The sequence below is a fragment of the Theobroma cacao genome, chromosome 7, assembly GCF_053813885.1.
Source record: "Theobroma cacao isolate CCN51 chromosome 7, ASM5381388v1, whole genome shotgun sequence".
NCBI classification, from domain to species: domain Eukaryota; kingdom Viridiplantae; phylum Streptophyta; class Magnoliopsida; order Malvales; family Malvaceae; genus Theobroma; species Theobroma cacao.
The window spans coordinates 1,269,124-1,291,304 of NC_142645.1; the positions used below are offsets into that span (position 1 = coordinate 1,269,124).

At 34.9% G+C, this 22,181-nt stretch overlaps 3 protein-coding genes and 1 pseudogene across 3 annotated transcripts; 1 reads left to right on the forward strand and 3 right to left on the reverse strand.

The window, feature by feature from the left end:
* Positions 1 to 2,092: 2,092 nt before the first annotated feature.
* Positions 2,093 to 3,299, reverse strand: LOC18593388 (putative long-chain-alcohol O-fatty-acyltransferase 5 pseudogene; annotated as a pseudogene).
* A 426-nt stretch (positions 3,300 to 3,725) lies between these two features.
* Positions 3,726 to 6,138, reverse strand: LOC18593389 (exopolygalacturonase-like). The gene is made up of 4 exons (XM_007020589.3): positions 5,684 to 6,138; positions 5,034 to 5,342; positions 4,420 to 4,935; positions 3,726 to 4,331 (listed from the first exon to the last, which is right to left on the reverse strand). Exons 1-4 carry the CDS (start codon positions 5,834 to 5,836, stop codon positions 4,059 to 4,061), a joined length of 1,251 nt encoding a protein of 416 aa, XP_007020651.3. The 5' UTR covers positions 5,837 to 6,138; the 3' UTR covers positions 3,726 to 4,058.
* Positions 6,139 to 6,871: 733 nt separating this feature from the next.
* On the reverse strand, positions 6,872 to 13,580 carry LOC18593390 (glycerophosphodiester phosphodiesterase GDPDL3). The gene is made up of 9 exons (XM_007020590.3): positions 13,329 to 13,580; positions 11,703 to 11,996; positions 11,096 to 11,211; positions 10,454 to 10,961; positions 9,910 to 9,948; positions 9,492 to 9,776; positions 9,072 to 9,214; positions 7,693 to 8,173; positions 6,872 to 7,546 (listed from the first exon to the last, which is right to left on the reverse strand). The coding sequence occupies exons 1-9, from the start codon at positions 13,444 to 13,446 to the stop codon at positions 7,248 to 7,250; spliced, it is 2,283 nt and encodes a 760-aa protein (XP_007020652.3). The 5' UTR covers positions 13,447 to 13,580; the 3' UTR covers positions 6,872 to 7,247.
* Positions 13,581 to 18,697: 5,117 nt separating this feature from the next.
* NHX3 (Na+/H+ (sodium hydrogen) exchanger 3) lies at positions 18,698 to 22,169 on the forward strand. Its single transcript, XM_018124080.2, has 14 exons — positions 18,698 to 18,897; positions 19,023 to 19,141; positions 19,236 to 19,333; positions 19,457 to 19,516; positions 19,618 to 19,664; positions 19,756 to 19,950; positions 20,071 to 20,117; positions 20,231 to 20,297; positions 20,420 to 20,520; positions 20,617 to 20,718; positions 20,871 to 21,015; positions 21,105 to 21,167; positions 21,287 to 21,370; positions 21,579 to 22,169. The coding sequence occupies exons 1-14, from the start codon at positions 18,742 to 18,744 to the stop codon at positions 21,864 to 21,866; spliced, it is 1,572 nt and encodes a 523-aa protein (XP_017979569.2). The 5' UTR covers positions 18,698 to 18,741; the 3' UTR covers positions 21,867 to 22,169.
* Positions 22,170 to 22,181: the final 12 nt, after the last annotated feature.

The window sequence follows — 22,181 nt, forward strand, 5'->3', positions numbered from 1 at the left end:
ATATTTTTAATAATATTTTTTATATAATTTTTTAATAATATTATAAATAAAATATTATTATAAAAATTGCAGACGTTAATTAAGATTGTATTTTTGATATTACTAATACACGTAAAAATAGAGAAATAAAAATCTTACATCCTCGTTCAGAGTTCCATCATCCCTATCAGTGGCTCTTTCATGTGGCCGTATCCACGTGGTAAGAAAAAAAAATAAAGTCCTTTTTGTTGTTTTTTTTTATTTGTCATACGGACATATACACACATTGTAAATTAAATTGATGTCAATTGTGAAATGAAATGTCAAGTGAGAGGTCCGATATTGAAACAATGTCAAGGCCATTGCCCCGATGTCATAACGTGCAAGTTCGAAAACCGATTTGCCTCGACATAAAAATTTGAGAATCATCATCAATTTTTTTATCAAAATGTGATTGATCATCTATAAAATTTGTTCTACTCGATAAAGTTTTAAATTGATTTTAAGTTCGTCTAAAATACAATAACTTGGTTTGCGATTCTGTTTCTTAAAATTGGGTTCGAGAGTACGTTTACACACACGGAAGGATTAGCATCTTATGACGCCTGTTTCATGAATGGTATTGTTTAATTATATGTTATTCTATTTTAATCTTAACTTTTGATTTTATTCTCATATCTTCTTATATATTTTTTATTCTTGATTTTACATATTTTTATTTTTTTTCTAATCTGATTTTCTAATTTATTTTTTAAATCAAATGTCGATTATTCAACTTTATGGACGTATATGATGCAATTATGAAATGAGGTCATGATTTACCACTTTTAAGTAATGGGAAACAAAAATCACGTGTCTAAAAAATCATTGGTTGACCATTCCAATGTTTTAATGAAGTTTAGAAGTTTTCTCCATCTAGGATATCCTCCAAAGAATTCATCTCTACAAGTCTTTCAAGAAAATCTCATCATCGGAATTGTCGTCTCATTAGCAAAATAAACGTGTTGCATGTCATGTCAAGATAAAATCATGAATGGTGCCAAATGAACGCGTTTATAAAACAATTTCTTTAATTATAATTTATACAATAATATGTTTAAATTTTAATATACTTAAATACTTCTTTTATTCTTACTATATATTTTTTAAAAAAATTATATTTAAATCAATATTTTTATGAATTATTATTATTTTTTAAAACTACTTTTATTGAATAATCAACTTGGTTCCACTAATTTTTTATTTGTAATAATTGTTTGAATTAATTAATAACTATATTAATTTTAATTTTAAATAAAATATTCTATGAGTTTTTTCTTTTAAATATTTAAGATGATTAATTGAATTAACAAGATATTGGAACATAAGATTAAGGTTTATCCTGACAAAACGTTAATCGTATCTCGCACTTAAAAAAGTCATCCCAAAAATAACAACTCTTTATCTTTCTGAATGAAATTCCATCATCGGGTCAACTCAAATAACACATTTTTTCGTCGAACCTCTTTCTTATGCCATTTTTTTTTACAAGTATATTTGTAGATTGACTTTTTTTTTTTTGTATAATATCATGTCATTTCATTTTATACGTATCAATCTATCTCATTTTATTTTATTATATTTCTTATTGAGATAATTTTATTATTACATATATACTAACTTAAGTTGCTACCAACTACAACTAAAAATAACATCCCTATATCTTAATCAAAACCCAACAACAAAATGGTTTTTGGGCCCATACCTTACTTGGGCTCAAAATGGCCCAAGGACCTCGGGTTCTGACATGAGTTAGCATGGGCCAAGTCCAAAGCTGCTGGGGGCACCAACAGCTGAAGCATGGGCCTTTCCCATTTTCTTAGTTTCATCAGCTTTTAGATTGCCATTTTCCTTTTTTTTTTTAATTTTATTTTATTTATTATATTTTTATATATATTATTTTTTATTTGAAATTCATGGATCTTAAAATTCAAAGGTCTAAAATTATGGGTCTATTTTACAATAGCCCGGATCATACTTCAAAGAAATAAAAAAGCCCAGCTTACCATTACAAGAAAGCAACATAAAATAAAGTAAAATAAAAATATAAGCATAAATGCTTGGTGTACACTCAAGTTTAAAGCCATTGAATTACAAATTCATTTGTCAAAGACTTGTTAATGCATGCTTTCCTGCTTCAAAGTAGTAATTGGCAAGCTGAGATGGTCCAGTAATTATAATTGTAAACTCTAATACATGACTGTTTAGTGCAAAACTAAGTTTCTTCTGAGAATGCTGTGTGTGCCCTTGAGGAAATCCACAAACAGATTGAATTCTCTGGTGATCTTTTCATCTATTCCATGTCTGAGAATCTGTGTATAAGACAACCAGGCAGCAGTCACTGCTATATATGCCAATGCCAGTGGTCCTGAAACCGCCCTGTGGAGTCGAAATCTGTTGGTCGCCACCATTTTTTTCTTCAGCACAATCTCCATATCCACCCACATTCCTTGCAGGACAAAGAACAAAGTCACTTCCCATGTCGGGCTTGCACGAGTGATGTAATGGTATAGCAGTTCGTGCACCAGGCCCGAGATGAAGAACGTCACGAAAACAGCAGGCAGTGAGGCCCATCGAGGTCCAATCATACGTGTAGAAACATGACGTACGGGGTCATATACGGCGGCACGAAGAAGATCGGAGACCCTGAGGTTCCACCTATGCCCCCAGAAATCTTGCAGTGAAGTGGAAAGTAAGGGTGCGTTGAACTGTGGCTCGAGTTCCAAGCCGAGGATAAGCTGACCCGGGATTGCACCCACGGCCAGGAGGAGTTGGATTGAGAAGTAAGAGTATAAGAAGTAAAAGGTTAGCAAGACCTGTTGGTGAAAATACTGCTTGTAGCTATAACAATGGAGCACCAAGGCTAGAAGCACAGCTTTGTTTGAAGCCTCTGAAATTGAATTTGGCAATGCTTTTGAGTTGGTTTTAGATAAGTTTTGTTTGATTTTGAATGGGAAAGCAGCTGTGAGCAAAAAGGCAAGAAAACCCCATGGAGATAATGATGATGGAGATGATAAAGGGCCTTGCTCAAAGGCAAATAAGAGAAGCTTGAAGTTGGCCAACCAAGCAAGGTAACACCAGGTCGGGACACCTATATGGAAGCTGTGGAGGTTGAAGGGGATGATAGATAAGAGGGTGATGACAGGGATGAGGGAGAGGAGCCTTAGCAAGCCCTTTGGGATCTTTGCTGCAATCAAGTAACAGTAGAGTAGAGATGCCATGGCCATAACAAATAACCTTAAGAAATTGTTGAGCTCACCCTCCATTTTGCTAGCTCAGCTCTCTCTCTCTCTCTCTCTCTCTTATTGTTTTCCTTTTGCCCAGCCAAAGATACGGTATGACATTGTATATGGCCATGGGATTGGAAAATGTGATTTAGCACTTAGGGTAATGAATCCTAATTAATTTGTAATTTTTCATCTAGTTTCCGAGTTCAAATTATACCGAAAAATCACACTCAAGTATTTAATTTAATAATTAGTGCATGATTTTACAGTTAAAGAGTAAATTCGAACGAAGAGTTGTTTCTGTTTTTTTATTATTTTCAACTTATATCAAATTATCAATAAAAATGATATATTTTAAAAAATAAATGACAGAAATAATACTAATTAAATTATTACTAAAAACTTATTTGTTACCAAATTACAGAAGCCTATTTATATATGTTAAAGGTTAAAGGTAGATTTTAGTTGTAGCATGAAAAACATTTATTTAAATTAGGTAATCTTTTCAACCACCCACTGTAAATTATAGGGAGGCATATCCAATGAACACTCAACTACTCATAACCATATAATGTCCAAGATTCAACAAACTAAAATTGACCAAAATTTATCATGTTGCTTGATGTTTTTAGGTGTGTATCTGAAGATTGGCGATGAGTTTGTTGGGAATGTTAATGAGTAATTTAGGGTTAGGGAAGGAAATGAATGAGGCAGAGAGGGGGGCAGATGAATGTAAGGTATTCAATACTTGATTGGAATTTCAAAGTTTTTCATTATGTAGTTAGGCTTGCAGGTGAGATAGAACAGTTGGAACTATTGGGCCGACATGGTGGAAAACGATTTCCACATGCAAGAGGGAGGGTGTTGTTGTCCATATGCAACACCATGAACATTAGAACATGAGGAGGCGGCTGCTGCTGCTGTTGCTCCTCCTCCACCTCCATTGTAATCTATGTTTATGTTCCTAAGCTCAATGTTCTCACATGGTGTGCTTCTGCTACACTGCAGATTGACAGCGATTCTCGAGCTTGAGCTGCCCCATATGTTTCTGAACCTAACACCCTGAATCTTCACCCTTGACTCCCACTGCAAACATGAGAAAAAATCACCCCAAAGTGGGTTAATTTTTCAATACTTGAATTTCATTGGCATGTACAAGCACAAAAAAGACTACCTGTCGGCCACATTTGTGAGATGGGCAGTAGTTTTGATCAATGAAAATTGGGTTGTTAACATTTTCGACATTAACATGCTCAAATGTAACATCAGAACATCTGCTTGAATGAGACGGAGACCATGTTTTGATCCTCAAACCATTAAGAGTTCCTGTCAAGGTGCAGTTTCTCACAGTTACACCAGCAACATCTTTTTCATTGGGGGATTTCCCCAGGCTCCCAACGCTGAAACCATGGCCCGGACCACAATGAACATTCGTGATGTTGATGTTTTGGGATCCTGGCCCCATGGAAACACAATCGTCTCCAGTGGCTATCTCCGAATCCGAAATATGGATCCCAGTGGAGTCTCCTATGTGGATTCCATCTGTGTTGGGACTGTCACCAGGTGCTGATATGTTGACTTGGTGGATTCTAATGTTTGTGGAAGCGAAAATGTTGAAGTGAAAGTTCTTGCTGTTGATTGATGTTATGTGATTGATCCATGAATTGGTCACGAAATCAAATCTCAGTGTCTGATACACAATCCAAAAATAAACGAGAAAATGATCATTAGATCTTTTTATTGTTAATGCATATATCCTTCTAGGTGGATGTTTCTTGAAGAACTTACAACAGGGAAAGGAGGGCAATTAGGATCTGTAAGGCAAGTGTTGTAAGGCCAAGCTGAGGCACCTTGGCCATCGAGTGAGCCACCACCGGTGATTGTCAATCTGTCAATGTACCGGAAGGAAATCCAATGGTCAAGGTGAAGTGAGGCTGCGTCGGTGGGAGCCCTCAGCAGCCCCTTGACCTGAAACGCGATGGCACCCTTGCATGGACCCTGGAAAACAGTCGGAAGCACCAGGTATGTCCCTAATGGGATCAAAACCACACTGTTTCCTCCACTCTGGCAAGCTTGCTTCCATGCATTAGTAAAGGCCTAACAATGAAAAACATGAAATAGATTACATCATAATCTCCTTTTTTTTCCTTTTCTTTTCCCTTACGTTTTCAGCTTAACAAAAAGGCGACAGACACTCAAATATTTGATCCATAACAGGTATATGAAATGAAATTACGACAAACATCCGAATATTTGATTCAATGATAAATATGGGTATCTTTCTATTCAAAGAGCCAAATTCGAGGCAGAGCCTCACTTGAGAGGCCAAAATGGCAAAATCTTACTATTCAATCTTAGTTATACCAAGCCAATATAGACGAGTATAAGCTAATATCAAACTTGAAATCATGAGTTTCCAATGGAAACTGACATTGTACCTTGGAATTGTCTGTTTTTCCATCACCTGAGGCACCATATTGCAGCACATTAAACAGATTTGCGGCTGCTGCTTGGACCTGCTGGTTTCCATACAGGAACATGAACATCATGAAGAGGAAACATTGGAATACTGAATTGGAAGAAGAACCCATTTCTTCTTAATTTGATTCCTCTTCTTCCTTTAGACTTGCTTATAGCATTGTCTTCATGGATATAACTGGACAGACAATTAAACCATGTTGTCTTTGTCCCTTTAATTTTGGCTTTAATATGATTTTATTGCTTCTGCTTCTAGGAATTAACATTACCCCCCCTGATTCCTCAATGAAATCTGTTTCACTTAAATGCATAATCTTTTTCATTTATTAAGATAGAAAAATTAAAATAAGAGACCAAGTTATAATTATACAAGTTTAAATTACATTAAGATGATTCTAAAAATTAAAATTTTAGACTCGTTTTAAACATCGGATAATAAATTTTTAAACTGTGATTAAATATTATACATTCACTTCTATAGAATCCATCTTCCATAATTTTATTTTAATTTCGATTTATCAAAAACTTTTCTTATGATGATAAGCTAAACCCATATTTTAAATTGTGAAGAGGGGTATGAGAAATGTTGCAGAGTGCGTTACAAAAGAAGCATTGGGCAGAGATTGGTGATTCTTTTTACTGACAAAGTAATTAATCCATTTAGATTCTCCATTAATTAAAGCAGAGGTGCCCCCCAAATTCATATACTTTCAAAGGAAAAGTGAGGTTTTTCTCCCATAAACCCAATTCCCCAAACCACCAAAAGGGTCAAAACCTTTGTTCACTTTGTTAAGAGAGAAAAGAGCAATGGTTGGGCTGACTTTCATCCCTTGATTGGTATCATTACATGTTTAGATTCCCTGAATGAACAGAGAAATGGCAAAAATTTAACCTGAATAACATTAAATGCCGAAATTTAATGCCAGTTTTAAAGACGGAATCTCAGTAGATCATGACAGTAAAGCGACTCTGCCACTTACAATACCTTTGGAATGATAAAGAACTGAATCTAAATAAGATCTTGGCAGCAATGACAACTTTTCTTTAAGAAAGAAGAACATGACAACTTTTCCACTGGGTTTTTATGCATGATTCTACAGAAAAATCAGATGAAACTAAAGCTAGGTAAGCGACGGGAGAGAGAGACGAGTGTTGAATAGCACTACTCGTGTTTTCATGCTTTTTTTTGACTATTCGATCCATAAATAATAGTTTTCACACGAAAAGGAATGATCACAAGATATCTTACACCAATCAAATAGAGGGAATGGATTCATCAAGACATGTACCTCTCGAGAATTTGTGCTTTTTTCCAAAATACAAGTGAGAAGAATGAACATACCTACAAAAAGAAAAGAGGTAAGATAATTTAACTGCTGTTTGGAGGGGAAGAGAACCAAAAGGAGTGGTATTTGCCGCAAGCACTCCTGCAGCACAAGCTTCAAGCTACTTGATATCCGAGCAATGACACAGAAAAACAAAGGGGGCAAAATGGTTTAAGTGCAGGCTGACTCTTCTACTGCTTCAAAACAGTAAACAAAAGGCGAGAAGCACAGCCATAGGCGGCACGATAACAGAAGCAGCAACTTTAGGCTGTCCATTTGGTGATGTTGGGGATGGTGCAGCACCAGATGGACTGGAGGTTGGTGTTTTTGCTGCAACAGGAGGCAAAGGGGACTCAGCAATGTCTACCTCAGTCAGGTAGGGGTTCGGAGCTTCAGCTGGTGGCAAGTACTCAGCTGTGACTAGTTGGAGAAGGCTACCAGGCTGGACAGGGCTCATGTAACCAGGTGTGTTATCGCCTTTGTTCAAGCATCGGTTCCCTACAACAGATTATCACATCAATACCAGTCTGTAAGATATTCATATTCCAATTAATATAAAAGCAAAAAGCTGGTAGTCCAATGCCATGAAAATTTTTTAGTTTACACATATAGAAAGTGCGAAAATTTGACCAGCAAGCACTTACTCCGGTATCTATCAGAAGTCTCTGGGAAGTCTGTAATGACACCATTAATACGGCCTCCTACATGGAATGAATTGACCTCAACAGTTGCATCAGAGAAGAAGTCCCATGCTTGAGATGTGAACTCATTACTGAATGTGTGAACATATACAGAGAGATTAGCTGCTTGTAGTCTTGGTACAACATCTGTAACACCAGTGAGAAATGCATTATTTTCAGGGAAGACAGAGTCCTTGCTAATGACCACAGCGCTAGCAAAGCTCTTAATGTCATCAATTGATGCCTGCTGAGCACCACCAATATCTTCATCAACCTTGTAGACGAGCTTATAGTTGCTTTTACCCTTGAACTTCATTAGAACAGAGCTATTACTGGACTGGATCATAACTTTCTGAGCGGTCTGTTTATCATAGCCAGCTTCACTCAAGGCATCAAACACTGCATCAGTTACACCAAATCCCTGCTCTGCAAGGTAAGCAGCATTCTGAAAGGAACATACACTTCAAAAATGTCAAAAATCTTCACCAAATAGTTTGTGTTATGTTATCTAAGAAAGAAAAACCATTTGAAATACAAATATACAGCATTTACAGCCAGCTCGAAATCAACATTAATGAAGATTATAAGCAGATAAGGAGTTTCAAGAGATGGCAGATTTTCGATTACCAAAAAAAACAAAGGAAAGGGGATTGGAGATTTTGCTACAGAGTCTCAAGAAAATATATGAACAACAAGAATATTTTGCTGCCCAAATAGGGGAAATAATCATGAAGATTACTCTGTTTAGTATCAGTTAAGTTAGAAGAGAGCTTTCCTGTCTCTATTAACATTATTTTGCAAGTAAGTTCAAACAAAATATGGTAGCTTACATATAAGGGAAGACATCTTACAAGACGGGTGTGCTTTATTTCAACACTTGGAAAACAAAGGGAATGGTCTTTCAATCTCGATGACATTCAATTATGATGACTATTAAAAGTTTTGGACACCCTAGAAGTTAGGGGATTTTGAGTGATGTAGGCTCTTTAGAGGGATTCAATGAATCCACATATGTCGAGTTGCCAATGGTGGCAGCTTCTTATTACACTACATTTCTATGTTTCTTTGACCATTCAGCTCAATATATTTTCACATGGCATAAATCAAAACTACCAGTTAGGATTATGACTCAATCTGATATGTTCCTGAGACAAAATTAGATACCATGCTAACATTATCCCTTGGCACGGCAGATAACCTTAGCCACCATGCACAGTGCCTAACCTAGAAGAAACCATCATTCCATTCAATAATGTGAGTAGAGAATGAAAATAATGGCGGTAAACTCTAATGCAAGAAACTTTGAACTTGGAAAGGAAAAATATAGGATGACAAGAACTGACCTCGATGGCGATTAAGACACCTTGAAGAGAGCTAGCGTTCTTTGCCATGGCCAAAAACTCAGATAATGTCAAGAACTTCCCAACATTTTTGAATTTTGGATTTCGAAACAATTTGTACTCTGACTGTGGGCTAGATATTGCAGCTGCAGTTAAGTAATGATATATTAATAGAGGGATGTTGACAAAAAGTTGAGGCCAATTATATCTATTTAATAAACAATAGACTAAGCCAGCTAAATCTCAGCAACAAAGACACATATTTAGAAGATAGGGCAAAGTAAATAAATCTGAGAAAAGTGCTGTATGCAAGGGAATATTGATCTCCCAAAGCAGAGTTTTATTCAAAAAGAAAAAAAGGAAAAAGAAAAGAACACAAAAGTTCAATACAATAAAGAACAAGCAAATGAGAACTAAACTTACTTGTCAAGCTTAGAATATCTCTCCATGACATGTCAAAGGTAAATATTCCACTGCCTTGCATAATCTCTGGAATTGTTTTCGAAAGATTGCTAAAGCTTGACTGAGCAACATCTGTGCTATCTATCAGATTTATAGAGCCCAAGCAAATAGGTGTCCCATCCTTTGTCATTTGAACAGGACAGTCAATAACATCTACACCATCTTGAATTGCTTTTGTATATGCCCAGTCAGTACAACCAGGATAGTCTCCACTTGCTCCATTTTTTGAGATGACCAACAGATCCACTGTAGCATGGCAACAAAAGAAAACCAGGTTATAATGAACCATAAAACATATAATCTGGTGACCATTATCACCAACTCTCATCAAGAAAAAACAAAATCTTTTGATCAGAAGGATTTTTCTATAATGGCATACCTTGTTTTGAAGCATTTCTGCCTAGGTGAGCAAAGCAATCTGCAATGTGAAACAAAAGTTTGGCATCTCAAGTGAAATGGTTCTTATCGAATAGGGATAAAAAGATAATGGTATCTAGTAAAAGTAAGACAACCTTTCTTTCAATAATCAGACGAAGTAATTCTGTTGGGCATGTCGGCCAAGACAGTAAAAAGAGACAGGAAAAGCAGACACGGTTTCACTTCACCCTCTTATTCATATGATACAACCATAGTATGAGGCAACCATAGAGAGAGAAAAAAACCAACAAAGTGCAAGACTCTTAGGTGCATCTGTTTTCCAACAAAGTCCTAAAGCAGGATATGCTCCCTAATTTGTGAAAGCTACAAAAATAGGAAAGACATTTGCAAGATGGCAGCACAAGTCACTCAGACAAAGATAAGAATAATTTAAATTTTAGCATACTTGAAGTTGAAAAACAAACATCTGTGGATCAGGTGCAAAAACAAATTTGAAGAAATCTTCAAGCATTCACATTGCTTATACAAGCAGTTATATGACTTACTTATAGCTGCTGATGGAGTTATTGGGAAGTCAGATATCACACCATCAACAGAGAATTTGCCATTGTCAACAAACCGAAGATACTCAGCCACAGGATCATAGGAGTAATTGAAGCTAAATGGAACATCATTTGTAAAGTCTGATGCAAAAACTTCAAGCCCTTCTTTGTGAGCATCCAAGACAACAGAGGTAGAAGGTTGCAAGTAAAGATTTGAATCGACAGGCCATACATAAGACTTGGGAACAATGATTCCAGAGGCAAATGTCTTGACAAATGTGAGATTTTTTAAGAGAGATTCATAAGTCAGGTTGGTTGAAGGCTCCACCGTGTCTAATTCTAGAAACCGGAAGACAAGTTTTGTTGTGCTTCTTTGGAAACGTGCTGCAATACTTCGCAAGAAAGCCACCTCCGGTGATGAGATATAATCAACGGTTACAGTCACATTTCTAGTTAAAGATATTACAAAGTTTCTCATGCTCAAATTGTGTTGTGCATAGAATGCATTATGCTGCAAAAACAGAAAGACAGTCAATTAAATCTAAGAACAGGAAGTTGAAGTTATACTAATTTAACAAGGGGATAAGAAGAAAGAAGAGAGGAGAGGGTAAAAAAAAGCATTATTAAGCATTGATCAATTTTTACCTGAATATTCAACCAAAAACCAGGCGGTTTCAATAGCGTATATGTGTCCGCAACAGTCATAATTGGGTAATTATTACCGTCAAACTTATTACTTCGAGAAAAGACACCTTGATTTACTGTCCAGATAACAAATATCAAATTAGAATGTCACTTATCGAACAAATAGCAGAAGGCAGAGAAGCAGCTTAACCAGAAATTACTACTAGTACATTTTTTTCATAGTTTCAACACTTTAGAGCTCGTCAAGCCAAACAAACTTATCAAACCAACATGCTGAACCTCAGTAAAGAATAATGTTGTCATGAAAGATAGCATAAGCATATCAAAATCAGAATAAATTACCTGATTGCTGGTAAAAAGTGCTTGAACTGAGTTCTTAGTGGTCAGGACAAAGTTAGTGTTTGATGTTACAAAACTAAAAACTTAGTTTGACACCATTAAAATGAACTTTGTAATCACAAGTTCATTAATTATCCGTCAAGCAAAGTTTGTGAAGATAACAAATAATGATGAGAATGGCAACAAGCACATCACTAATGATGATAGTGAGAACATTGATGAAGACAGGAAAAAGAGACAAAGAGGACAAATTGTGAGCTGAACTTACAGATGACATTTCCGATGTCCTTGAGGGTGTAATCAACAGAAAACCATCCCTTGGTAGCGACCCCATTAACAAGGTAAGTCTTCTGCTTATTCGGGAAAACATTTGTAATGTCAGAATTATTATCTAGCTTAAGATCAGGAAAGCAAATCCCAGCAGCATCTTTTGTTAATTGCACATCACACCACAAGATCACATTGGTTGGACCAGTGAATAACGCCAAAGTATAAGCTGCAGAACTAGAGTCTGAAAACATTCCTGAAAATCCACCTCGTGCTATGACAAAGGGTACATCACCTGCGTATCAAATCAAACCATTTAAGCTTATTGAACAACAGAAATTGAAAAAGCATGTCTATTTCTCATAATGTTAAATGCAGTAACATATGTTATTTGCTTCCCGTCAATGTTCTTCATAACCAAACAAAAATTAGCACTTTTTTTAGTTATCCTATTCATCGGAGGAAGAAGCACCATAATAACTTTTTTTATAGAAACAAAAAGGGCTTTTTCGGATTTTTGTATCAGTTCTTCCTATAAGAAACAAAAGAGAATTTATTGAATCTCATATTTGTATATAGAAAGAGGTAGAAGAAGGAGGAGGAGAAAGCTCTACGGTATAAAAAAAATGCCCAACGTTTTATGATACATACATACATGTATATATAACTGTGAAAGACTTGAAGCTGTATTTTCCATCAATTTGTTCCACTTTCCCATCAACAAAAGTCCAAAATTTCTACTAGTGTATAATTCAAATCAATAGAGGACTCAAAGCTAGCTTACATATTAACCAAACATAGAAAGCAGAAATGTTAAAAAGAAGATTATAAATTGCGGTTGACTATGAACAAGAAGAAAAATTGCATTTCTTTTTGGAAAAAAAGAAAAAAAAAACTAAATTTCAAATAAGAGGAACATAAATTTATGAAGAGAAAGTGAAAATTTTTTTAAAAAGGAAACGGAAAAGATTTCAACTTCAAGAAGCTTGGGAATTATTTAAAAACTTTAAACATGCATTTTTCTCATCGTTTCTTCCATTTTGTAAGTAGCCAAAGAGAAATTAGACAAATTTTTCGGAAAAAAAAAAGAAAAAAAACCTGAATTTTTTTTTCTGAAGGATCTTGAACTTTTCTCTTTATGATTCCTCCGCTTTCTTTGCAAACAAACAGAAAATATTTAAAGAAAAAAAAATAAAAGTCAAGCTCAGACTAGCATAGTTGGAGCAAGTGTTTCACCATTTTCCTTTCTTGGAAACCAAACAGAAACTAACTAAAAATCATACATAACTCAAGAAAAATCAACATTTAACGAATCCAGCGAAAAGCTCAAGCAGCTCACAAGCAAGCTTAGCTTGAGCAAAATTTTCTCATCATTTCCTCCACTTTCCAGTAAACCAAACGAAAACTAGCTAACAATTAAGCCAAAACACAGGAAAATTTGAAAATGCTCCCAGCTTAACAAGCTATTTTCTCAACATTTCCTCCCCTTTCTCATCAACCAAACAGAAAACCACCTCAAAAAAAATCAAACAACAAGCTCGAACAAACACAAAAAAAAAAAAAAAAAAACTTTTTTCCCGTCATTTCATTAATTGAGTAAAAATAAATAAAGAAAGAATCTACACACCGTTTAATGTCTGCCAACGAGAACGATTACTAGATCCCTGAGCAGACACCAAAGCTACTGAAGCTAACAGAGCTTGAACTACCAAAACGGCAACCGTAATGCCGCGCAAGCTTCCCATTGCCGGAACTACCTCCTCCGCTGACAACCTCAGCTCACCTCCGCCACTGATCTCCGCCGCCGGTTTCTTCCTCACTTCGTAAACCGGTACAAGTTTAGAGAGAGAGAAAGACTGCAACTTTTAGGCTGGCCTTTGTTGTTGGCTTCCTTATTTATATTATTCAATTTTAATTAATTAAATTATTTAATTATTATTTATAGACTTTATTTTTATTTAATTAAAATAAATTAAAATTAGTTTTTTTCCAACTGAATTACGCGTTGTCCTAAGCTCGGCTAGAGCCCGCTAAGGAAGCTTCTCGGCTGGTCGGAGGTTTTGTCCTAAGCTGTGGGATAATGATTGAGTGTGATCGCTCCCACATGATCACCATGAGCTTCTCTTTTCTCTTCTTTTTCTTTTGTTTTTTTTACTTTATTTAGATATTTAAAGTTGAATTCGAATTTAGGGAAAAATTACAAGGATTAATTCCAAGTTTCATGTGATTTTCATTTTGGTCCTCGTAGTTTTCCTAAGTAGTTGCATGTAATTAAAAAAGTAGTTGGAAGATCTCATTAAAGTAAAAATTAATTGCAATATGTACCCTACATATTTATAATGAAAAGTTAACGTCAATAAAAATCGTAAATCAGAATTTTATATAAAATTATTTTGTTTATAAATGTAATGATTATAACATATTAATTATTTTAAATTCAATAAAATAAAAAAATTAAATTTAAAAATACATAATTTATCATTGATCCGGATCAAGACAACATGATACGTTTTTTTGAAAGATATAATTTATCCGTACAAGTTACTTCAATTAATAAAGAGAGAAATATATTTTTTATTTATTTATCAAAGTTCAGTTGTTAAAAAAACAATTTAAAAATAAAATTTTGAATAAATCAAAATTTGTATAAAAATTTATTAAAAGATAATTATATAAAATCTTGAATCAGATCAATAATTAGATTTAAAGTAAAAATTAATTATTTTTTAAAATAAAATAAAATTACAACATAAAATTTAAGGGTTGACAGTCACCTTTGATCTAATCCTGTGTGAATTCGAGATCTCTCGATTTTATAAAAGTGAAAACAATGGAATTATACCTAGCAATTATGACATCAGGATTTCAGAAACTTAGATCAGACTCTTTTCTATGGTCAAGATTTTTCATGATGATCATGAGGGTTTGGAAATTTTGATGCAATCAAAACCAATAATTAACTGCAGAATGTCCTGGCCTGCAGCAATAATAGGGCCCAGCCCGTCACTTGCCACAGAATGACTAAGACTTGAACAGGTCAAACAAAAAGGGCACCCATGGCTCGAGCCAGCAACCCAAGCCAGCAACAGAGTTTCTGATTGGAGGACAGCTAGATGGGGTCCACAACATGGGTATCGCCAGCCCGGCAAGTTCCCACGTGGGATGAACCCATTGGTCCCAGCCCACCACCGTGAGGTCACCGAAACGCGCAAAATGGTCACGTTCTAGGTGGGATCCCACCACTACAAGGGAAGGAAAAATTGGGGCAGCAATTATAAACAATTTTTGATGGTGAAATTGAAACATTTGGCAAATTGGGTGTAGACTTTTGGGAATTTTTTTTAGGGTTTGAGTCAATGCATATACAACAAAATGACGCTCGATATATTTATATGTCTAGATATTTGTAACAAATAAGGACGACAAACCTATTATGAAGATAACATATGTGTGATTTTACTTTTATTATTTTTATTTTTTTTATGTATAAAGATGATAGATTTATCATAATATCTGATATATTTTACAACGGACAATTAACGTGAAACCGATTGATAATAAGTGAAAGGTTCTTATTATCTTTACATATATTCTCGAGATGTGAGATATATTATTATTAAAAAAAATAAAAAAAAAAGAAATTATAAATTAGATTAATAGAGGGAAGGGGTTTCTGTTTTATTCTAATGCAAAATCAAAATTGTCTGCTTGGTTTATTAGTTGGATATAATTAGGAGCAAAGAAAGGAAGTCAAAGATAATGATATTAAGGGTAATTTAAACACCATTTGCACTATTTTATCTGCTTAATTTGGAAATATAAAAAATTAATCAAGATGATGTCGACTAATTCAATTTAAGACATTCAATGATGTTTTGAAGATATATAAATCTTACTTTTTTTTTTTAATAAGATCGAGACAGCATTAGCTCGAAATTAGTTGATATTTTGAAGATAAATTTCACAATATAAATTTTACAAATAATCAAGCCACATGAACAAAGTGGCATTCCCCCAAAAGAGAAAAAGAAAAATAAAAGCTAAGATATGTTTTCTTCTGACATTGGCAAAATCAAGTGTTGTGGTTAGAATTATTTTACTTCTCCTTGTGCCTCAATTGGCCAGCATTTGCTTCAAGGACAAGGGTCAAACATTTGAGGTACTTCCCACAATTCAAGATGATTTACCAAAAAAAAAATCCGAGAAAATGAAAATGTCCATTACTTCTCTCGAACCCTAAACTTGAAGTTTTAAGGATCAAATTATATTTTTATCGAATAACGTAGTATGAATTTTAAATGTTAATCCAACTTGTATCAAATAAAAAATTAAGACTAGTTCCATTGTTTTCGAAAATACAATCACTTATATCTATTTATATAAAAGAGAGGTAATAATTATACCATGCTCTCTTTACTCATTACTATAATTTTAGTGAAGCGATGACCAAATCATCTAAACCTAAACACATAGAAAAATTTGTAGCCTTTTAAATCAATGCAAGTTGCTTTTATGAAGGGGACCAATATGCATTGGAAAAAGAATGGAACTTTCACATAAACAAAGAGAAACAAAGGCTTTTCCAAAGTGTGATAGAGAGAGGCCATTGGCAAACAAAACCCTAACCTTTTTCCTTTTCATTGTAGTCACTTTCATGCGTGGGATTGACCCAAAAGAAAAATTTTTACATTGATTTTTCCTTTGCTAAGTAAAAAAAGAGAAAAGAAAAGTTCAAATTGATGGGTACCCATTTTTGCCTATAAAAGAAGACTTTACTTTATAAAGTTCTCTTAAGTTATTTTTTACTTTTTTTTTGAATTTTTTTATATAATTAATTGCCCCAATGGTTTTTCCCTCGTGATTCATACCACGTGTATCTTTCCAATTAATCTAAGTATATTAAAATTTCATTTTCCTACTTTGAGTTTTAAGTTTTAACAAAGATCATACACCGACATTAATCATTCAAATAATTAAATAGATTAATATTAAGCATTAGATGTTTATATGCATAAAGTCTTTTGCCCAACTATGTATTTCAAAAGAATTATTATTATTATTATTATTATTATTATGAATAGATTTTTCAAAAAATATGATGACATGGAAGGGAATGATGAATCCACACATCAGCAGAATGATTGTGACGGAGACCAGAAAGAGATGGGTGGGGAGCACTCAAAGACTACTGTTCTAGTAGTATATATTGGGGTAGGAAGGAGGGGGGGTGGACTTGTATGAATACCAAAGAATTGTTCAAAAGGAAAGGGACTTTTGTCACTTTGAAGGGATATGTGTCCAATATTTGGATTTTTCTGCCATTTATTGTTCTACTTTTGTGTTGAATCATTCAAATGAACCTATCAGATTCAATTTGATAATGAGCCCAAATAGTGAAGACCAATTATTATATCAAATAAATCTTATTTTGATGTTACGATATGTATTTAATTTAATTGATAAGATATAAAGATTAGAGAAAAACCCGTATATAACAAAGCTTGAATTTAAAACCTAATGTTTTGGATTTTTAAGACCAATATATAACTTATGTTATCAAAAGTATTTTTTTTATATGAAGTTTAACTTAATTGATACGGGTTGGTTTTTCTAAAAGAGTTAAATAATTCGAGAGTTTATTTAGTATTTTTTTTTTAGTACGGGTGCAAACAAGTCCATAAACACATAATCAATCAACTAACAAACAAACGAAGAAATTAATCGGATATCAAAGTTATGAGAAAAACGTAAAAATTAACACCAATTCATATGCGAGACTTGAGTTTAAAACGTTGTGTTCTGATTTTTTTTTAAAATCACTTTTGGAAAGTATTTTTGTATACGATAGGGGGCATGTTGAATACTTAGGGTTAGGGTTAGGGTTACTAATTTTAGAGCAATGATAGATTAAGGCTAGCTGCCCACTGCCCTGGCATAAACTTTGGGAAAAATTAGCATTAATGTTAGCATCATAGTCTTACAATTTAGGGAAAACTATAGTCTTTAAAATGTTGCAGAAACAAGTCAATAACACATGGTAGGGCATGTGGTTGTTATCTCTATATATAGGTACATATGCTGCCAGGTCTTGGCACATGCAATGACATAATTTATTCTCTCTCTCTCTCTTTGTACCCCCAAGACAATGATAATCCAAATAATTCCATCGGATAAATTTTCAAAAATTTTGTATTGATTTCAAGGTTCGACAAAAGCTATATCCAAAGAACTTTATAGATTTCTGACGAAGTTTTTTGATACATTTAATATTTAAAATTTGTAACGAAAATTTCATCGAAAATGAGTTTTTTCACCAATGAGTCTTTGTGTGAAAATGACATATGCATGCCAGCCAATAGGAGCTCTAAAAGGTAATGTGATGGAGATGTGAGAATAGTGTTGATGATCAAGTATCTGACATGGGGCACTATAACAAGAGTGGTTACTTGCTTTTTTCCATCTTAAGAAAGCAAAAGCAAGCTATACCCTTTTTTATGGTTTGCATTGAAACAAGGAATCTAGATTAAAAGAGCTCCAGCTTGCCTTGGTTGGGATTTGAATCCTAGCTCCCAGAATGGAAAACATTTATTACTAGGAACAAGAAATTGATGAGGTTACCAAAGGAGTGGGAGATCAGAGGTTGAGAATGTGATGGATATCTTAGAGAAGGGCCCAAGGAGGAATCCTCAAACTGGGCCAAACCCTGTGCATTCCACAAGCAAAGCTTGATCCATTTCCGAAGTTTCAGGACCTGCTGTCAAGCAAGAGGTTTAACCCATGGTTTGTGTTGGCACCTGGCAAACATCCATGCAAGTGAAACCCCACGTGTTATTGCCACCTGCCAACACTCATATTTCCTGGCAAAACTCATCACTCTTGTTTTGTTTCCCATGTTCTACATCTCATGTCCCAAGTTGTTCTTGTCGCAGAATCACAAGGCATCAGCATAAGAAAGAAAGGAAGACCAAGATTTTGATTAGTTGATCTGATCGATATTTAATGATAAAGAATGCAGAATTAAGTAAAAGGAAGGAACAAGAATGGAGATGTTTGAGTTTATAAGAAATGTAGTTCAGCAGCATGAAAAGGTGGTGCCTATTTCATTGTTTGTGGCAATTCTCTGCCTGTGTTTAGTCATAGGTCACTTGCTTGAAGAGAATCGTTGGGTCAATGAATCCATCACTGCCATCTTCATTGTAACTTCTTTCTTTCTCTCATTTCTTTGGTCTTTTTCTTTTTTACTTTATTTCTGTTAGTATTCTTGTTTTCTTACTCAATTTGAATATTGAGTTAAAGTCTAAATGTCCATCTTCTTGGTCAGGGATTTATAGCTGGAACAGTGATCTTGTTCTTGAGCAAAGGAAAAAGCTCTCACATCCTAAGATTCAGTGAAGAACTGTTCTTCATGTATCTCCTTCCGCCTATCATATTCAATGCAGGGTAAGGTCAGTTTTCATATGTCATGCAAATTCTTGACTGAACATGGCTTTTGAAAACTCACTAACTTCATTATCTGTTGCTACTACATTTGCAGATTTCAGATGAAGAAGAAACAGTTCTTTCAAAACTTTATAACCATCATGCTGTTTGGAGTAATTGGGGTTTTCATCTCAGCCTCAATTGTTACAGTTGGTAATTTTGATTCCATATAAGCTTTGGGTTCTTTTCCTTTTTCCTGTTAGTTTGTCAGGTGTAGTTTATTGCAACAACTTGCATCAAGTATTTCTACGTTCATGAATGGTACTCTTGTCCTAGGCAGTTGGTGGCTGTTTCCCAAGCTAGGATTTGTTGGTTTGACTGCACGAGACTATCTCGGTTAGATCCTTATTTATGTTATGTATATGCAGAATTGAATTTCTTATGCATTGATAGCTTATAATAGAGTTGCCTGTGAATTTCATTCTGTTCTGTTTCAGCTGTAGGGACTATATTCTCAGCAACAGATACCGTGTGTACATTGCAGGTTGATCAATTTTGCAATTTTTCGCTTATGAGCAGCTCATAGCATTGTTTCATAGAGAGATAATTTCAAGACTTCATTGGTTTCCTTGTAGGTTCTTCATCAAGATGAAACTCCCTTATTACACAGCCTAGTATTTGGAGAAGGAGTAGTGAATGATGCAACATCAATTGTTCTCTTCAATGCAATTCAAAAAATCGACGTTGCAAGAATTAACAGCCGGTCGTCTCTCCAGTTGATTGGAGATTTCTTTTACCTGTTCTCAACGAGTACCGGTCTCGGAATTACTGTGAGTTACTGCTCTTGTAGAGCATTCTCCGACAGTACATGCCAAATATTAATGTCATATTAGGCTTTGCTGGTCTCATAGTTCTAAATCTTGGCATGTCTATTTCTTGTTCACTTGCAGTTTGGACTTGTAACAGCATATTTGCTTAAAACCTTATACTTTGGAAGGTTAGTAACTTTTTTTAAATTAAAAAACATTGGAAAATGCCACAATGCTCATTGTTTTGCGTTCATTATAGTGGAGACATCCTAGTAAAACCTGTATTCCTATCCGTTTGCAGACATTCAACTGTTCGTGAACTTGCTATTATGGTTTTAATGGCTTATCTGTCTTACACGTTAGCTGAGGTAATCCCTGGTAAAAGGTTGAAATTTAATGTTTTATAGCATTAAAGCAATACTATTATCAAAGAAAATAGAGTTTCCGCAATTTCCTGTTCTTTATCTCAACAACAATTTTGTCGGTGCAGCTGTTAGCCCTTAGTGGAATTCTCACTGTTTTCTTCTGTGGAATTCTGATGTCACACTATGCATGGCATAATGTGACTGAAAGTTCAAGAATCACAACCAGGCATGTATTTTGATATTAGTGACTAATGTTTCTTGGATGATTGAGCTCAGCAAGGCTTCACATCTCACCGATTTCTTCTAATTATCTCCTTTGCAGGCATATATTTGCAATGATGTCATTTGTTGCAGAAACCTTCATTTTTCTCTATGTAGGAATGGATTCTTTTGACATGGAGAAGTGGAAGATTACTAGACTGAGGTGTTTACTTATGCTTACCTTTTCTTGTTAACTCTGGTTACTCATCAAAGACAGAAGTGAACTGATGATGAATCGGTGAAAAAAATTACTCATAGCTTGCTAAAGTTGTTTATTTCTCTAGAAAAGCTGTAGCCCTGACTTGTTGGTTTCAGTTTTGGGACTTTAATGGCCAGCTTTGGCACCATAGTTTTTCTAATTTTGCTCGGGCGTGCTGCATTTATATTCCCTCTCTCTGCATTCTCCAATTATATGAACAGGTGTCCTGAGAGACCACTGCCATTAACTTTTAAACACCAGGTCACTATTTCACATTTTGCCATGCTAACCTTCTCATAAGAAATTTATTATGTGATGTTTTGAAATTTATGAACATTGTACTTATCCAGGTGATTATCTGGTGGGCTGGGCTGATGAGAGGGGCAGTATCTATTGCTTTGGCTTTTAAACAGGTGTTTTTTCTTCTCGATTTTGCTAGATGTTCGATGTGGTTAGAGTAATGTTCGAATTGCATGTATAACTAAACTTTGCTCATTGGGATTCCATCAATTTTCTTGCTTCACTGTTATAGTTCACATACTCTGGTGTTACATGGGATCCAATTGGCGCTGCAATGCTAACCAACACCATAATCGTTGTCTTGTTCACTACGCTGGTATGTCACTTAATTTTACTGAAAATTTTTGTTTTAAAGATTTGGAATCCCAGAAGGAATTGTTGTAGTGCCATATGGCTGTATATTCGGAAGTAATGTTTTCTTGATTTCTGTTGTCTTAATGCAAACTACTGTTAATCAGCAGTCCATGCCTTGTCTTATATAAATGAAATTGTAGTTGACATTCTAGGAAATCATTTTGTTTCAGGTCTTTGGCTTCCTAACAAAGCCCCTTATATACTACCTGCTTCCTCCCCGTGCAATTGACAAGACCGACAGCAGCTTAGGATCAAAATCGCCAAAGGAGGACACGATCCTCCCTTTGCTCTCCTTCGAAGCATCTGCGTCAACCAATATCCTTCGTGCAAAGGATAGTTTGACAATGTTAATCGAAAGGCCTGTGTACACCGTGCATTCCTACTGGAGAAAGTTTGATGACACCTACATGAGGCCTATATTTGGTGGCCCTCTTAGCAGCGGTCCACCGGCATGTTAGATAGCCGACATCATGCTAATTTCATGAAATTGTTAGTGCCAGTGGTAAGTCCAGTCTGAAAAATTGGCAAGGCCTCACTTGATGACAGTAAGTTTGCTCGTTTCCTAAACCCTCTATTAGGATTTTAATGTCCATAGAGCACGTATTTAGTTCTGCAGCATGATTGCTTTGCAGCATGAAATAGCAGAATGCTAAAGGGGTCGGATGTGTCTGGTTTAGACTTTGTAGACTACCATTTGTGTACAAGACATTGCTGATAAGCTGTCTTGTATGATTCACATACTTATATGATTTAGTTTCATATATTTCAGCTTT

Excerpts from the sequence above, each read along its gene's own strand:
- NHX3 (XM_018124080.2), top strand. The coding sequence starts at position 18,742 with ATGGAGATGTTTGAGTTTATAAGAAATGTAGTTCAGCAGCATGAAAAG. Across the intron at positions 21,016-21,104 it reads CATTAACTTTTAAACACCAG|GTGATTATCTGGTGGGCTGG; the intron begins GTCACTATTTCA and ends GTACTTATCCAG. Across the intron at positions 21,371-21,578 it reads TTGTCTTGTTCACTACGCTG|GTCTTTGGCTTCCTAACAAA; the intron begins GTATGTCACTTA and ends ATTTTGTTTCAG.
- LOC18593390 (XM_007020590.3), bottom strand. The coding sequence starts at position 13,446 with ATGGGAAGCTTGCGCGGCATTACGGTTGCCGTTTTGGTAGTTCAAGCT. Across the intron at positions 11,212-11,702 it reads GGACATCGGAAATGTCATCT|TAAATCAAGGTGTCTTTTCT; the intron begins GTAAGTTCAGCT and ends TTATCTGGACAG. Across the intron at positions 9,777-9,909 it reads CAGAAATGCTTCAAAACAAG|TGGATCTGTTGGTCATCTCA; the intron begins GTATGCCATTAT and ends GCCATGCTACAG.
- LOC18593389 (XM_007020589.3), bottom strand. The coding sequence starts at position 5,836 with ATGGGTTCTTCTTCCAATTCAGTATTCCAATGTTTCCTCTTCATGATG. Across the intron at positions 5,343-5,683 it reads GAAAAACAGACAATTCCAAG|GCCTTTACTAATGCATGGAA; the intron begins GTACAATGTCAG and ends TTTCATTGTTAG. Across the intron at positions 4,332-4,419 it reads CTCACAAATGTGGCCGACAG|TGGGAGTCAAGGGTGAAGAT; the intron begins GTAGTCTTTTTT and ends TCATGTTTGCAG.